The sequence below is a fragment of the Spermophilus citellus genome, assembly GCF_964194105.1.
Source record: "Spermophilus citellus genome assembly, chromosome: 4".
Lineage (NCBI taxonomy): Eukaryota > Metazoa > Chordata > Mammalia > Rodentia > Sciuridae > Spermophilus > Spermophilus citellus.
The window spans coordinates 211,737,247-211,755,593 of NC_138185.1; the positions used below are offsets into that span (position 1 = coordinate 211,737,247).

The 18,347-nt window shown below is 37.8% G+C and overlaps 1 protein-coding gene across 5 annotated transcripts in view; it reads right to left on the bottom strand.

The window, feature by feature from the left end:
* Nucleotides 1-18,347, bottom strand: part of GALC (galactosylceramidase) — an 80,788-nt gene that overhangs the window by 54,658 nt on the left and 7,783 nt on the right. For all 5 annotated transcript variants that reach the window (XM_081291048.1, XM_081291052.1, XM_081291050.1 and 2 more), the window contains 3 exons: nt 17,361-17,474; nt 2,232-2,371; nt 190-228 (listed from right to left, as the gene is read on the bottom strand). In XM_081291048.1, the coding sequence (XP_081147174.1) occupies nt 190-228; nt 2,232-2,371; nt 17,361-17,474 (293 nt within the window). The remainder of the gene's footprint in view (nt 1-189; nt 229-2,231; nt 2,372-17,360; nt 17,475-18,347) is intronic.

The window sequence follows — 18,347 nt, forward strand, 5'->3', positions numbered from 1 at the left end:
ATATACTTTAATATCAAGATTGTATACTTAAGATTCTACTTTAATTTTATGTCACAATTAGCAAAATAAAAAAAAGTGCTGAAATAAATATGTGTTTCTACTATAAATTTCCTACTAATTTCTAGGTGTATGGAACCACTGAAATTCACAAATAACTTAAAGATCAAAAGATATTAAAGTTGTACATACCTTGATATAATTGCTATCAAATGATCTTTCATTCCAAATCTATAAAACAAAAAGCCAATAAGTTTAAATTGAAAGTTTCCAAGTATCAGAAAGTAGATGCTAAGATGTTACTTCTCACACTTTCATTTTATTTGATAAGCCATTTTTCCTACCTTATAGAATCTGCTGCCATATATTTTAGAAACATTTATAAGACAATATAACTCTTTTAAACTCATATATTATTCTTAAAAACAAAATATTTGGTGGTTATTTTTCAAAAATCCATTTGTTCCAGATGGTCCCAACGATGGAATATACATTCATTCAATATTCAACAAATAAATATTTATTTTTTTAAATTTCTTACATACATGACAATAGTGGAATGCATTACAATCATAATTATCCATTCACAGCACAATTTTTCGTAACTCTGTATGTAAAAAGTATGTTCACACCAAATATTAATGGTACAAGGTATGCCAGGACTATACCAGGCACTGGATAACTAACAGATGTGAAAAGTATTGTAATAATTCTGACAAGATCCCTACAGGCATACCTGAAAGTCACTCATTAATAAGGACATCATAACAGGAAAAGATTTTAAGCACACAGAGAATCACAAGGTTGTGCTAGATCCCAAAAGAAAACCGAGGGACAAAATCGCACACAAATCACTTAGGTTAGAATCGCGAAGCATGGGGGTTCAACAATGAAAGAGAACTTCTATGACTTTTATTTTGCAGTTCAGAACAATAACTGAGAAAAGCCTACAGTCCTGGTACTATAAAGAGTTCCTTATCAAGGAAATTCCTCACCATAGCATGTGATTATCAAGTGTGAGTCACCCACTATTTACCAGAAACATTTTCTAAAGATGAGTGTGACATAATTAAAAGCTATTGGTTCCAATCCTACATTCTGTCTCATTGTGGGTTAAAATGCCTTGACATTTAAGTTCTCAAATACAGACTAATTTTCAGTTGTAATTTGGAAAAGGCTAGCAAAAACAAGTACATCTGTGTTTCTGGCTTCCTACAGCCTTTGTTCATTCTCATGCAGTTGTGTGTTACAGTGTCTCCCTTGCTCACTGAACTAAAGAATTTATTAATCTTGGTATCGCTGGAATATTTACAGTTTTGCAACAGCAGGAATTGGGTAAGTGCTTACTGATAATCTAAGTCATAACTGCATAAAATTTAAAACATCCTTTGGTAGATGGCATATTAATAAGCAAATGCTTATGGAAATCTACTCTGCATATGAATGAGCTATGCAGGGTACCATGCAACCTGAGACACACCTCCAGTCTGCCAACAGATTAGCTCTAGAGAGACACAACATCGTGTTTTGTTTTGTTTTTTACATCGTGTTTTATAGTTTTTTAAATCATTAAAAGATGTTAAGTAAAGTTTAGGACAGGAAGAGGCAGATTTCAGCCTGCCTGCCAAATCTAGCTACCACCTGTATTTGTAGAGCCTGAGAGCTAAAAATGGTTTCTACTTTTAAGTGGTTACATTTTAAATAGAAACATAATTACCATAAAAATATCTTTAATATTGCATTTTGACCTACAAATCATGAAATACTTCTGTGCTGGCCCTTTATGAAAGTTTGTCAATCCCTGGTTAAGGACAATAACAAAAGACTCATGCAATAAAATAATTATGGGATAAAATAAAGGTCCATTGACAAATAAAAAATTTTTTAAAAAAAGAATAATTATGAAGCTATACAGGAAACACAGTATTGGTAAGAATTGGAAAAATTACGAAAGGCTTGGAAGATGGAGAAGCTGAGTTAGTGGGCATAAAAAAAACTCTGTAAACAGTTAAGAGAAGGTATACATTCAGTACAGCTTTTAAAAGTGGGAAGAATTTGAATGGGGGAAAAAAGAGTAATAAAAGATCCATGTAGTAAATGTATTATTATCAACCCACCAAAAGAACAAATTAATTTCATGACACAAAATGGTTAGTCAACAAAGTGCTACAGAATCAAATTACTTTTAAAAATTACAAATGTTCAAAAATGAATATTTTAAATATACTACTAACTCCAATATAATCAATGTCCAAATCATGATAACGCTTGGCACCCAAAATCCAGCTCACGATGTAGTAGGCAGTCAGCTCCAGATTTACATAAGGCCAGTTGAAACCTTTTCCCAGCCATCCAGGGAAGGACCATGGCAACCCTGTGGAGAGAAGAAGAGAGGTTAAAGGCGGGGGTGAACAGCGCTGGCACTGGAACAGAGACTTAGAGGCTTCTCTTGCTAAAAGCACCGACGCTTCACTTGAGCCTGCAAATGTCCTGTGGTAACAAAAGCCGACAAAACTTGGCATGTCTGCCTTCATTTGGTATATGTCTCCTTTCTGCCTTACACTCTGGGTACACTATGTGATTCCCACTCAGCTCTGTACATAGACAAGTTAATCATTTAAAGACTGTTCATTTAAAGCTAGTGATCCTCCCCCCGTCAAGGCTGAAGGTACCAAGACAAGAGTACTAAGCGTCCTCATAATCAAGAGATTGTCAACTGTCCTGATCTAAACCCCAAGAATGACACCTATAAGTCTCTAGTCACTGCCTTAAACCTGCAGGAACTAACTCCATCTTGCCTTTTTGACTTGTCCTTTTGTCCCCAGTCATTTTCTCCTGCACCTATCTTAGAACAGCAAGCCTCGCAGGCAGACCATCCCATAATGAGACTGCCCCCCAAGCAGGACCAATTACCCCATGATGAGGGTTACCCCCTGGAGCAGGTGCAATCATCCCATCATGGAACCAAATTACCCCCTCAAGCCCAGAGCCAGCGGGACCTTGCAGACATGAACACTGCCTAATGGAACAAGCATGCTCGTACCACTGATCATTTGGGACAGACTTAAAGGTCAAATCCTGGTTGGGGACTTAAAGAGTATCCCAGAGGCTACACTATTGGACAAACTGGAAAGTCTGATCCTAATGGGGACACATAGAGTATATCCCAAAGATACTACAAAAATGTCTGATTCTGGCTAGAGACTTTTCAAAGAATACCCCAAAGCTGTTTTCTTTTCAGAAAGCCACATTGGAGATTGTGGGTAATTTAGCATACATCCCTGAGAACTCACCCCTTGGGTGCATATTAAATAATTAAAGTTAGTTTAAGACAGAGGACTTAAATCAATTTCCTTTTTTTCTGTAATATAATTGGGTCTCAATATAAATTAGAGAGTGGAGGCTTGTTCTGTAATGGGAAAAATGGACTGAGATTTGATTACCTAGGTCTCCCACTTCCCTCAAACTGTCTAAAAAACTGGCTAATTATTCAAAGTTTTTCATCTTAAGCAACTATTCAAGGGCTAACTCTCCAATTCACTGAGTCTAAAGGAAAGAGAAAGAGATCTTCCTCTTTAGCAGGTTCTTTAAAAAGGAGAATCAACAGTAGTGACAGCTAACAGGGATTCACCTCATGGTTGAACAAGTGGCCATTTGAACCACTGATTCAGTGTCCAGACATGAAGGACAGACCTTGCCCCAGCCATTCCTATACAGATCTCCCCCTTCACCCAGATGTGAGCATGGGGGTCCTGACTTGCTTCAGTTTCCTGAGGGAGAAAGTTGGTGCATGGGACAGAGGAAGGCTTGAGACAATTAAAGGAAGTTCACAGGGCCACACTTGGGTCCACAAGGGTCTCATGTCCCAAGTCTGACACCAATAGCTCTCAAGGGTACCAAATAATAACTACTGTCTGTCTTTTGTTTCTGACTGACTTGGCCCGATGGTGGAGGGTACCCTCACCCAGTGAATTTTGAGTCCTGAGATGAAGTGTCAGTCTAATCTGAGGTCCTTGGGAAAGAAGTAACCCATTAATCCCCAGAGCATGAGCTGAGCAGTTCCTCCCTCTTCAGAAATGCTTCTACCCCAAGTCTGTCTGTCCCTGGTGTCTACCTCTTAGATAGGGATCCATTGTGAGAGATTACCAAGATACAGCCCTTCTAACTTTGAAATTAGGCTGCCTTCTAGACTCTCACAAGACACCTCTTCTTTTATATTCCCCTCAACTGGCAGGAAAAAAAAGACCAGAAGTTCTGCCTCGCTCAATTAGAGTCAATTATCCCCTTTTCTCTCCTACTTCAGGAGCCAAACTATTTACGTCCTCTATTAGGGACATCACCCAGAGGACTGACAGCCTTGCCTCCCACTTCAAGTTGAGAAGTGGTCCTGTGAGTATGAGGACCCAAAAGGACAAAGGGAACATGTAAGATAAATTGTAAAGGCACAGTTAGCTGCAAATGTCCTCCCTTAAATTAAATAGTTATCAAGAAGTTAGCATACCCCATTCTGAATGAGGCCCAATTCTTCCCATCACCACCACTAAAGAGTATTAACTAATGATAGGCTTCGGACAGACAGACCAGGATTTATTACAAGAAAGGCATCTAAGGGTTTCATGGTCTCCCAAGGTTACAAGTCACAGGGTAAGGGTGGATAGTCCAAGGCTTGCACCTTTTTCTTGGCCAGACCTGAAGAAGAACAGAAGTTATGACCATACTGATAAGGTAGCAGTTAAGTCTAGAGGTCATGAAAAGAGGGGAGGGAACTGTGACCACGAGATGCTCCAGGATCAGGGAGACATCTCCTAGCTAAAGAGACAGTTTCCTAGGCATAGGTGCCTATGTTCTATTCACTTTCATTCGTGATTTGTTTTGTTTTGTTCAGACGGGAGCCTCAGCCTCAAAAGTAACACCAGGGGATGACCTATTTACAGTTGAGAAAAAAGAAATGCCTGATAATTTTCTACAACAAACCTGGCGAGATTTCCATCTGGGGGAATAAAAAAATGGTCTCCAAAGGGAAACATAAATGAACATCACTCCTTAAGAGACTGGTTTTACAAAGGGAGAGGGGGAAAATGGTCAAAAGTGCCCTGTGAATGAGATTTTTTTTTTTTTTTTGCCTCCCATGCTCAAAACAGGGGCTTTCCCTCCTCTTTTGCTGCCGACCTGATACCCATCTAATAAGTAAGCCACATAAGCAGATGCCCAAATCAGTTGGAGACCAGAGAAGGAAAGTTTCACTTTTAAATCTAAGCTGCTGTGGATTCAAATCATAATAGACTGTTTTCTCTTTTCTTGTACGCTGGTATTCTGCTCTCTCAGTAAATTCCTTCCTAAACACTAGAGGACAGGAGAGTCAGATGGAGGGGATCTGGAAAGGCCAGCTACCCCAGGTCCTGGACCTTTTGGGGGGCACTTAAGAGTTCTGCATTGTGTTTGGGGAATAATGGAGCAGATATTACCCAAAATCAGAGAGTCTCAGCTTCAGGAACCTGACAGGAAAGACTCAAGAATGTCAGGGGATTCCCTATTTCCCATGGGGTTTCCTCTTCTCTCCAGGGAAGAAAAATGAAAAGATCCCATCTGTACCAGTCTTCTTTGCCTTAAGAACCTTTTCCCTGAGGAACACATGGCCGCCTACATTCTTCAAATATCCGGACCAACTCTAATCTGATCCAAAACTGCACTCTGTTCTGATGGAAATGTTCTGTGTGCTCTTTGACTGGAGTGGTCAACGTTGCATTGTTCTCTTCACAACTTTTTTTTTTTGAGCTCATTAAGTTTTTGTGGTAAATTCACACTTGATCCTGCATGCCTAAATTAATATATATTGTTCTGTTTAGCCTTGTTTTGTTTTAACTACAGAGGGTTTTTGTTGTTTTGTTTGTTGCCTTCTGTATGTTCTTCCTGCTGTCTTTATTCAAAAGTCAATTATTCACAATTCAAAAATCTTTGTTCCTGTTTTCACATATATTTATGCACATCTGTGTATTGTATCTGTGTCTATACATGTGTCTTTGTCTATGTGTCATTTACTTGGTACCAGAATTGGCATTATTGCTCTTAAATTAAATTTTTTTAAAGTAATGGATCCAGGACCACCGGCAGATCAGGCCCAGCGGCCTGCTGAGGGGCGGAGCCGCCCCTTCCCCCTGCACCTGGAAGGTAGGCGGACCTGCGACCCACCAGCAGGTCAGGCCCAGCAACCTGCGGAGTGACAGAGCTGCCCCACCCGCCTGCAGGGTAGGTGGACCTTCAACCCACCAGCAGAAAAGGTCCAGCGGCCTGCTGAGGGGCAGGCCCGCCCCCTCCCCCCTGCCTGGAAGGTAGGCGGAACTGTGACCACTGGCAGATCAGGCCCAGCAGCCTGCTGAGGGGCGGAGCCTACCCTCCCCCCGCACCTGCAAGGTAGGCGGACCTGCGACCCACAGGCAGGTCAGGCCCAGCAACCTGCAGAGTGACAGAGCTGCCCCATGCGCCTGCAGGGTAGGCGGACCTGTGACCGACCAGCAGAGCAGACCTAGCGGCCCGCCAGCGTGGTAGACAGATCACCCCAATTGGAGGAGGATCACAGCCACTACCTGCCCTGCGAGGGAGATGTTTCAACTATACAAGAGCAATATAAATAAATAGAGGGAAAATTTCAAAACCACAACAGTTTCATCAAGCAGAAAGAAACGCGAGCAGTATGAAAAGACAAGGAAAGAAAGGACCACAAGCAATGCAGGTCAACTCAACTTTAGAAGAGGTAATAGCTGCAACAGATGGAATGTCAGATAAAGAGTTCAGGATATACATGCTTCAGATGATCTGGAGTCTCAAGGAAGACATGAGACAGCAAAATCAGACAATGAAAGATCACTTTGACAAGGAACTAAATAAACAAATCCAGGAAGCAAAAGATCAATTACACAGGGAGATAGAGGTAATAAAAAACAAACAAATAGAAATCCTAGAAATGCAGGAAGCAATAAACCAACTTAAAAACTCAATTGAGAATACTATCAGCAGAGTAGATCACTTAGAAGATAGAACATCAGACAATGAAGACAAAGTATTTCAACATGAAAAGAACATAGACAGCTCAGCAAGACTGCGAAGAAACCATGAGCAGAACATCCAAGAAATATGGGATAACATTAAAAGACCAAACTTAAGAGTCATTGGGATACAGGAAGGCACAGAGCTCCAAACCAAAGGAATGAACAATCTATTCAATGAAATAATATGAGAAAACTTCCCAGACTTGAAGAATGAGACAGAATCCCAACTCCTAGAAGCCTACAGGACGCCGAATGTGCAAAATCATAAGAGATCCACACCTAGACACATTATAATGAAGATGTCCAACATACAGAATAAGGAGAGAATTTTAAAAGCTACAAGAGAAAGGAAGCAGATTACATTAGGGGTAAACCAATCAGGATAACAGCTGATCTCTCAACACAGACTCTGAAAGCTAGAATATCCTGGAATAACATATTTCAAACACTGAAAGAAAATGGGTTCCAACCAAGAATCGTGTATCCGGCGAAATTAAGCTTCAGGATGGAAAATGAAATTAAAACCTTCCATGATAAACAAAAGTTAAAAGAATTTGCAGCTAGAAAACCATCTCTTCAAGAAATCCTTGGCAAAACATTACAGGAAGAGGAAATGGAAAATAACAATGAAAACCAACAGTGGGAGGTAGGACAGTAAAGGGGGGAAAGTAATCAAAGAGGAAAACAAATCAGGTTTAGTAACATTAATAAACAAATATGGCTGGAAGAACAACCCATATCTCAATAATAACCCTAAATGTTAATGGCTTAAACTCACCAATTAAGAGACACAGGCTAGTTGAATGGATCACAAAACAAGACCCAACAATATTCTGCCTACAGGAGACGCATTTGATAGGAAAAGATATACATAGACTGAAGGTGAAAGGTTGGGAAAAATCATATCACTCATATGGACTGCGGAAACAAGCAGGAGTGTCCATACTCATATCTAATAAAATAGATTTCAAGCCAAAGTTAATCAAAAGGGATAAAGAGGGACACTACATACTGCTCAAGGGAACCATACACCAACAAGACATAACAATCATAAATATATATGCCCCAAACAACGGTGCAGCTATGTTCATCAAGCAAACTCTTCTCAAGTTCAAGAGTCTAATAGACCACCATACAATAATCATGGGAGACTTCAACACACCTCTCTCACCACTGGACAGATCTTCCAAACAAAAGTTGAATAAGGAAACTATAGAACCCAATAACACAATTAACAACCTAGACTTAATTGACATATATAGAATATACCACCCAACATCAAGCAGTTACACTTTTTTCTCAGCAGCACATGGTTCCTTCTCAAAAATAGATCATATATTATGTCACAGGGCAACTCTTAGACAATATAAAGGAGTAGAGATAATACCATGCATCTTATCTGATCATAATGGAATGAAACTGAAAATGAACGATAAAAGAAGGAAGGAAAAATCATGCATCACTTGGAGAATGAACAATAGGTTACTGAATGATCAATGGGTTATAGAAGACATCAAGGAGGAAATTAAAAAATTCTTAGAGATAAATGAAAACACAGACACAGCATATCGGAATCTATGGGACACATTGAAAGCAGTTCTAAGAGGAAAATTCATTGCTTGGAGTTCATTCCTTAAAAAAAGAAAAAAACAACAAATAAATGATCTCACACTTCATCTCAAAATCCTAGAAAAAGAAGAGCAAAACAATAGCAAAAGAAGTAGAAGGCAAGAAATAATTAAAATCAGAGCTGAAATTAATGAAATCAAAACAAAAGAAACTGCTGAGGGCCATTACCAAGTAGGAATGACGCATCGATTTCCTTGCCAGCGTACCCCATGTTAAATTTGCTGTGACCTTGCATGTGTGTTTGAGAAAGATGACCCTACTTAAGGACCAGGGTGGATCCAGGATTAGGGTGTATCCTGCAGTTTATCCTGAAATTAATGAAATCGAAACAAAAGAAACAATTGAAAAAATTGACAAAACCAAAAGTTGGTTCTTTGAAAAAATAAATAAGATCGACAGACCCTTAGCCATGCTAACAAAGAGAAGAAGAGAGAGAACTCAAATTACTAGCATACGGGATGAAAAAGGCAATATCACAAAAGACACTTCAGAAATACAGAAGATAATCAGAAATTATTTTGAATCCTTATACTCCAATAAAATAGAAGATAGTGAAGGCATAGATAAATTTCTTAAGTCATATGATCTGCCCAGATTGAGTCAGGAGGATATAGACAACCTAAACAGACCAATAACAATAGAGGAAATAGAAGAAACCATGAAAAGACTACCAACTAAGAAAAGCCCAGGACCGGATGGGTATACAGCAGAGTTTTACAAAACCTTTAAAGAGGAACTAACACCAATACTTTTCAAGCTATTTCAGGAAATAGAAAAAGAGGGAGAACTTCCAAATACATTCTACGAGGCCAACATCACCCTGAAGCCTAAACCAGAAAAAGACACTTCAAAGAAAGAAAACTACAGACCAATATCTCTAATGAACCTAGATGCAAAAATCCTCAATAAAATTCTGGCGAATCGGATACAAAAACATATCAAAAAAATCGTGCACCATGATCAAGTAGGATTCATCCCTGGGGTGCAAGGCTGGTTCAATATATGGAAATCAATAAATGTTATTCACCACATCAATAGACTTGAAAATAAGAACCATATGATCATTTCGATAGATGCAGAAAAAGCATTCGACAAAGTACAGCATCCCTTTATGTTCAAAACTCTAGAAAAACTAGGGATAACAGGAACATACCTCAATATTGTAAAAGCAATCTATGCTAAGCCTCAGGCCAGCATCATTCTGAATGGAGAAAAATTGAAGGCATTCCCTCTAAAATCTGGAACAAGACAGGGATGCCCTCTCTCACCACTTCTGTTCAACATAGTTCTCAAAACACTGGCCAGAGCAATTAGACGAAAGAAATTAAAGGCATAAAAATAGGAAAAGAAGAACTTAAATTATCACTATTTTCAGATGACATGATTCTATACCTAGAAGACCCAAAAGGGTCTACCAAGAAACTATTAGAGCTAATAAATGAATTCAGCAAAGTGGCAGGATATAAAATCAACATGCATAAATCAAAGGCATTCCTGTATATCAGAGACAAATCCTCTGAAATGGAAATGAGGACAACCACTCCATTCACAATATCCTCAAAAACAATAAAATACTTGGGAATCAACCTAACAAAAGAGGTGAAAGACTTATACAATGAAAACTAAAGAACCCTAAAGAGAGAAATAGAAGATCTTAGAAGATAGAAAAATATACCCTGTTCATGGATAGGCAGAACTAACATCATCAAAATGGCGATATTACCAAAACTTCTCTACAGGTTTAATGCAATGCCAATCAAAGTCCCAACGGCATTTCTTGTAGAAATAGATAAAGCAACCATGAAATTCACTTGGAAAAATAAAAGACCCAGAATAGCAAAAACAACTCTAAGCAGGAAGTGTGAATCAGGCGGTATAGCGATACCAGACCTCAAACTATACTACAGAGCTATAGTGACAAAAACAGCATGGTACTGGTACCAAAACAGGCGGGTGGACCAATGGTACAGAATAGAGGACACAGAAACCAATCCACAAAACTACAACTATCTTATATTTGATAAAGGGGCTAAAAGCATGCAATGGAGGAAGGATAGCATCTTCAACAAATGGTGCTGGGAAAATTGGAAATCCATTTGCATCAAAATGAAACTGAATCCCTTTCTCTCGCCATGCACAAAAGTTAACTCAAAATGGATCAAGGAGCTTGATATTAAATCAGAGACACGGCGTCTGATACAAGAAAAAGTTGGCTATGATCTACATACTGTGGGGTCGGGCTCCAAATTCCTCAACAGGACACGCATAGCGCAAGAGTTAACAACTAGAATCAACAAATGGGACTTACTCAAACTAAAAAGTTTTTTCTCAGCAAAAGAAACAATAAGAGAGGTAAACAGGGAGCCTACATCCTGGGAACAAATCTTTACTCCACACACTTCAGATAGAGCCCTAATATCCAGAGTATACAAAGAACTCAAAAAATTAGACAATAAGATAACGAATAACCCAATCAACAAATGGGCCAAGGACCTGAACAGACACTTCTCAGAGGAGGACATACAATCAATCCATAAGTACATGAAAAAATGCTCACCATCGCTAGCAGTCAGAGAAATGCAAATCAAAACCACCATAGGATACCATCTCACTCCAGTAAGATTGGCAGCCATTATGAAGTCAAACAACAACAAGTGCTGGAGAGGATGCAGGGAAAAGGGTACACTTGTTCATTGTTGGTGGGACTGCAAATTGGTGCAGCCAATTTGGAAAGCAGTATGGAGATTACTTGGAAAGCTGGGAATGGAACCACCATTTGACCCAGCTATTCCACTTCTCGGTCTATTCCCTAAAGACCTAATAAGAGCATGCTACAGGGACACTGCTACATCGATGTTCATAGCAGCACAATTCACGATAGCAAGATTGTGGAACCAACCTAGATGCCCTTCAATAGACGAATGGATAAAAAAAAATGTGGCATTTATACACAATGGAGTATTACTCTGCATTAAGAAATGACAAAATCATAGAATTTGGAGGGAAATGAATGGCATTAGAACAGATTATGCTAAGTGAAGCTAGCCAATCCTTAAAAAACAAATGCCAAATGACTTCTTTGATATAAGGGGAGTAACCAAGGACAGGGTAGGGACGGGACGAAGAGCTTGAGAAGAAGATTAACATTAAACAGGGATGAGAGGTGGGAGGGAAAGGGAGAGAGAAGGGAAATTGCATGGAAATGGAAGGTGATCCTCAGGGTTATACAAAATTACATATAAGAAGAAATGAGGGGTAAGAGAAGAATAATACAAGTGGAAGAAATGATTTACAGTAGAGGGGGTAGAGAGAGAAGAGGGGAAGGGAGGGGAGGGAAGGAGAGGGGGGATAGTAGAGAATAGGATAGACAGCAGAATACATCAGACACTAGAATGGCAATATGTAAATCAATGGAAGTGTAACTGATGTGATACAGCAATTTGTATACGGGGTAAAAATGGGAGTTCATAACCCACTTGAATCAAATTGTGAAATATGATATATTAAGAACTATGTAATGTTTTGAACGACCAACAATAAAAAAAATAATAAAATAAAATAAAAATAAATAAAAATTAAAAAAAATAATAATAAAGTAATGGATCCAAATACCTTTTAGTCCACATGACTTAGACCTTTAAGAAAAAGTTCCATTCAAATTGGTTAAATTGGTTAAAGATGTCTTTATACATTTTTCTACGCGGTCAGGCAATCAATAGAATTTTGATTTCTATAAAATGTTTGAAGTGTAATGTCCATTGCTTCTAGATTTTTCTTCAGCAGGGAAAAGATGGCTTATACTGTTAACTACACTTGACTGATATCCTGGTTTTCATGAGTAGCTTAAAGTTACAGTTAAAAAAAAAATGAGTAAATCAGATCTAAGGTCAATGGGATTAATCTTCATAAATGTATCTGTTAAGAGGAGACACCTGATTAATATGCAAAATTAAAATACTGAGACATCAACCATTAAATAAAAATTCAAGTACTCTTGATTTCTTGAATTCTAAAAGGTAATATACATTTGACTATATTAAATGTTTATAAATTGGTAAATGAAAAGAGTTTAAGATTATTTAGTTTCTGGGTCCTCATTGAAAGCAAGGATACTAAGAGTTAAAATTCTAACAGGAATAATTCTATATGCAAAGAGTACAAAAAGTTCCAGCTGTTTCAATTAAAGTGCTGAAAATAATAAGAGGAGTAATTGGAGGAAAAAATCAAATTTTCATCTTATTAAAAGGGGTAATTGGGGGAAAAATCAAATTTTCAAATTTCATAAAGATTGTTTCAGAATGTAAATTTAAGAAAGGGTCAGCATCTAGGAAAGAGATATAAGAAAGTTCTAGGTATTGAACTAAATATGTTTGTCCAAGCTTTATCTAAGTGCTATGTAAACATTTGTATTATAGAAATGAAGTGCATTTATACATCAGATAATAAGTCTATTTCTGATCATCAACACGTTTCCTAAACACATGAGAGCTTTGAAGTTGTACTTTGATTTTTGTCTGTGTTGCTAGCCTATGCAGACCTATGATTATAGTTACTCTACATTATAAGTTCTAAATATTTCTTTAAAAGGACATCTGTGTAACTGACACTGGCTTCTTTGCGTACTAAATATATTCATGTCCTCCAAGTATAGGAGCCCTTTAAAATGTAAAGCTTAGGGCTGGGGATGTGGCTCAAGCGGTAGCGCGCTCGCCTGGCATGCGTGCGGCCCGGGTTCGATCCTCAGCACCACATACCAACAAAGATGTTGTGTCCGCCGAGAACTAAAAAATAAATATTAAAAAATTCTCTCTCTCTCTCTCTCCCCTCTCTCACTCTCTCTAAAAAAAAAAAAAAAAAAAAAAAAAAATGTAAAGCTTAGGCAAGCACTTTATCAAGCTGGTCTACTCCAATCTAAAGTTTTGTCTGTAGCAATAGTTTCTTTCATACTTATATAAAAAATAATAAATTTGGTTGGGAATTTATTTATGTCATTTTATGTTTTATAACTAGATAAAAACAACCTGTTATCAATAAGTGACATATAAAATTTTGTGTTACTTTTACACTGGGATAGGAACTTAAATGTGTTTTTGGAAGGTAATAAGTAAATCTTGATTTGTTTAAAGGCTGACAATGTGGAACATGAAAATAGTTTGCCACTTTTCCACAAAAAGGATTCAGGAGCTCTCTTAGTTTATTTGATTCATGTTTCAGATATAATGTTGAATTGTGTCAGCTGATATTCCATACAGACTAAGGAAACAATGAAAACTCTGTAAAAGTATATTTAAGAAGGAGGCAAAGATCAGCTTCAGAAATAAAACACTTCACCTAAGATCTGTCAACAGTCCAGCCTCACCTGAGTTAAGACTCTACCTCTCACCTTACTCTATATTAGGATGGTTCCAAAGTAGGCTAAACTTAAGCTTATTTAAAGTTGTGTTCAAAAGATAGATTTTTGGGGCTAGGGATGTGGCTCAAGCGGTAGCACACTCGCCTGGCGTGCGTGCGACCTGGGTTCGATCCTCAGCACCACATACCAACAAAGATGTTGTGTCCGCCGAGAACTAAAAAATAAATATTAAAAATTCTCTCTCTCTCTCTCTCTCTCTCTCTCTCTCTCTCTCTCTCCCCTCTCTCACTCTCTCTTTAAAAAAAAAAAAAGATAGATTTTTGTTGTAAAGATTACTGTGATCTCAAATAACAAAGGGATATAATACAAAACTAAGTAAGATTTGGGTAAGTTATAAAAGATATATAAGATTATAAGAGAGTTTTAAAGAAAAGTAAAAGTAAAGGATTTCCTGTGATTGTGTTGATAAATTTATGTGTCTCTGTGGAGGTAAAATAGATATCAAAGGCATCAAAAAGTCTGGGTCTTTTTAAACTAATAAAGCTTGTATCTTCCAGATTACAATTCCATGTTAATAGGATGGAAACACAAGAATATCAATCCATCCCTGCAATTAAAACCAGCAATATATCTCCTTTACAATAGTCAGAGTGAGATTTTTGACCCCTGACTAGGCAGAGTCATCACCCCTTGCCAGTCTGAAGCAGCCATAAGAGGCAGATTTTCATTCCTCACCAATCCTTAAGATTAGGGATCAAAGTCTCAGCGGGAGAATGAGATAGGGATTTAGGATAAGGAGAGAGAAATATGGACTCTTAATGGAAACACCCTCAAGCTACTGAGATGCAGAAAACACAGTTGTAAACTTGGCCCATGCCCTTGAAAAATGAGGGAAATTCAAAAGTGTAGGAAAACTGGTACAAAATTGTGCAGCTCCCCTAGACTCACCTCCAGTCTGGTCTCTGATACAGACATTCTATAAATACTGGATCCCTACCCCAGGTCTGGGCTGCTTCTCACTCTCAAGATAGTCCACATCCTCTCTTGAATATGTATCTACCTTCCTAAATAATCCTCTGTCTATGCCTATGTCTGGCTCGTGCTGAAATTCTTTTCCGTCACATACGGCAAGAACCCTGCTGCTCCTGGATTGAGTCCCCCCCATTCTCTGGGAACTCCTTGGACCCTCCTCCAGAGACATCTCTTCCTCCATGACTAAAGGACATTACAGAGCTGACCAAAAGGAACCATTATATACCACAAATTCTTGAAATTCCTTCCAATCTATGGACACTGTAATTTCTTATTGACCTCTAGAGTCAGATCCCATAATTCCAAATATTCTTTCCAAGAAATGAAATGAAAACAAACAACAAATGTACCTCTCTCAAAGATACTCACTAAGAGACATGTACAACATTTTAACCTAACATCTCCATTCTCCATTGGGATTTCAATGTTAAATTTCTGTTCTCTGAGGTCAAATCCATGGGTTCTAAAAAGTTATACTCAACTACCCCATCAGATAAACAAAATACAAATTTCTCATTCACAAGTACATCTTTTTACAATTTAAGGCTATTTAAAACATTAACCCGTCAGGTAACCAAATTTAGCAAACTAGTTTGTCCTGATATCAATATAGATGCCAATGACTCAATAGGAAAATACATCTTTGTTAAATGATGTATATCAATAAGTCCATATTCTTCCAGTAACCCTGATTATTAAGTTAAAAACTGAGAATGGTAGAAAGGCACTGATTACAGGTGTAAATCCTAATTTGGTTACTAATATTTTAAAATAAGCTTAACAGTTAAGATCCTTAGCTATGAAATATATTACTAATCTAGTTCAGGTTAGGTCCTTAGGCCAAAGTAACATTTTGAAAATCAGCATCCACCATCTTAAGAAGCCCACACAGGCTTCTTAATGACCTTCTCATTAAGCCTGCCTCAAAGAGTTCCTAACTACCCAACCAGAACAAAGACGCCACATAACATTCACAGGACCAGATGGGTTATTTTTTAACTACTTCATTGTACATGACTATATAGTTAATAAGTTTTTTCAGCAGGCTGCAGTGCCTTGTAGAAGGGCAGCCTGGCAGAGAGCCTCTGTAAATAAACCTTTGCTTGACACTGAGATGTGTCTCCCGGGGATATCTGCACCAGCTACCCTAACAGTTCACCACTGGAGTTTGGGGAGATGGGGGAACAAAATCAAAATGACAAAATGCTACTTTTCTAAAGTAAGTACATCACATAAAAAATATGACACTAAAATATTGGAACATTTTAAAACAGTGAAATGCTAAATATAAACTGAAGTCCCACCATGAGTGAGTTTTTGTTGGGACATTGTTGGCATGCCAGATTTTCTACATTCAAATGAGGTTTGACCTTGGAAACAACTCAGTAGGGAGATATGTGCTCAATTCAATGTTGCTTTTATTGCTCAAAACATCTCTGGGATCTCTCACAAAAGTCCATTTGAAAGAACACATTCATTCCTCGCTCATTTTATTTAGAAAATAAGGCTCTTTTCCTTTAATTTGTGGGGAAAATTATTTTTTAAAATAATTTGAAATTTAATCATTAAAACAGATCTTTTCATTTAACTTGATTTGAATGTAAACCTGTTTCAAAATACCAAATTCATTTCAAATAATGAAAATATTCCACCACTCTAGAAGCCTGAAATACTTCAGAAGTTCTGCATGCATTGCAACAGAACTATGAAGTAAATACCGTCACATTTGGGCAATTATCCAATGATCTTGACAATAAGAACCTGTGTCCAGAATGGGCAGTAATTGAGGTTTGGATTGCTCAGTATCCTTGGTCCCTTCAAGAATGATCTGCATATCTCTGAGGTTTAAAAACAAATTAAAATGCTCTTATATATACCCCTTCTAAAAAATGGAATCTAGTATTATGCTTAATTTATAATCTTGTAAATAATATTTGCCCTTTTACAAATTTTAATGAGAAATTTGGTCAAGTAAGTTTATCATCACAGGAAAAAAAATGGAATTAAGTTCTAAACCTGATTTTGCCATTTACTATCTGCAACCATGAGTCAGTGGCCCAACCTCTTTAAACCCCCACTGCTTCTTCTATAAAATGAGAAGAGTAACACCTTATTCCAGAGACATTATAAAGATCTGACGTAATGCACAAGGGCAGAGAAAGATCATTCCTGGCACGTTTTGCTGGTAGTAGCATACTGGTAATATTAACATTATTAGTGTTTCAGTATTAGCAGACTGTACCACCATGATATATAGTTAAAGGAGAAGAAACAGCAGAAGCACTGCAAACTTCATTTCTTACCTATAAGTATAATATCAGGGTTCCTCTTCTTAGCCTCCTTCATTAACCACCACTCATATCCTCGGAAATAATTCTCATCTAGTGTATAATGCATATGGGAGGGTTCAGTACCATCTGAATAGGAGAGTAAAAGAAAGGGGAAATGCATTATAAATGGTGCTTTCTGGGTCATTTACACATACATACTTCACAAAAGTAGTACTCCAGTTCCAATCCTGAAGTTGGGCAAATAAGAATAATTTTATATAATAACTTGAAGATGGATGGCTATTAAGGTTTGGATCTGCAATGTTCCCCAAAGCCTCCTATGTTGAAGGGCTTGGCCCCCAATGCAGCAATGTTCAGAGGTAGGCTTTGGGGAAGAACTGGAACATGAAAACTCTGACCTTGTTAATGAATTAATCTGCTGATGAGTTCATCATTTAATGAACTATTGAGAGATTATGTAAACAAACTATAGAAAGCAGGTCCTTGTTGAACAAAGTAGGTCACTGGAGGCACACCCTTTATAGGCATATCTTGTTCCTTGCCTCTTTTTCTACTTCCTGGCTGTTGTGAACTGGGCAGCTTTCCTATGCCAAGCCCTTCAACCATGATGATCTGCCTCACACCAGGCCCAAAATAATGTCAGTCAACCAAGGACTGATCTCTGAAACCATGGGCCAAAATTAATCTTTCCTCTTTTAAGTTTTTTTCCTCAGATATTTTGTCACAGCAATGGAAAACTCACTAACACAATGACCAAAGCATATTATTTCATCCTGTTTCATTATCCTAAACACTGTAAAGTTATTATTATAAAACCACAACTTTCTATTAAGAGCAGCCATAAGACAAATATTATTACTTCACATAACTAAAAAGTCCTAGGACTACATTCTGGTAAGTTTTTGATCTAAGATTTTCAAATCCCCATGTCCAACTTCAAATTTGCATTACCTCAACTTCCAGACTCTCAAATTTGGACATAAACATCTATGCTCCTGA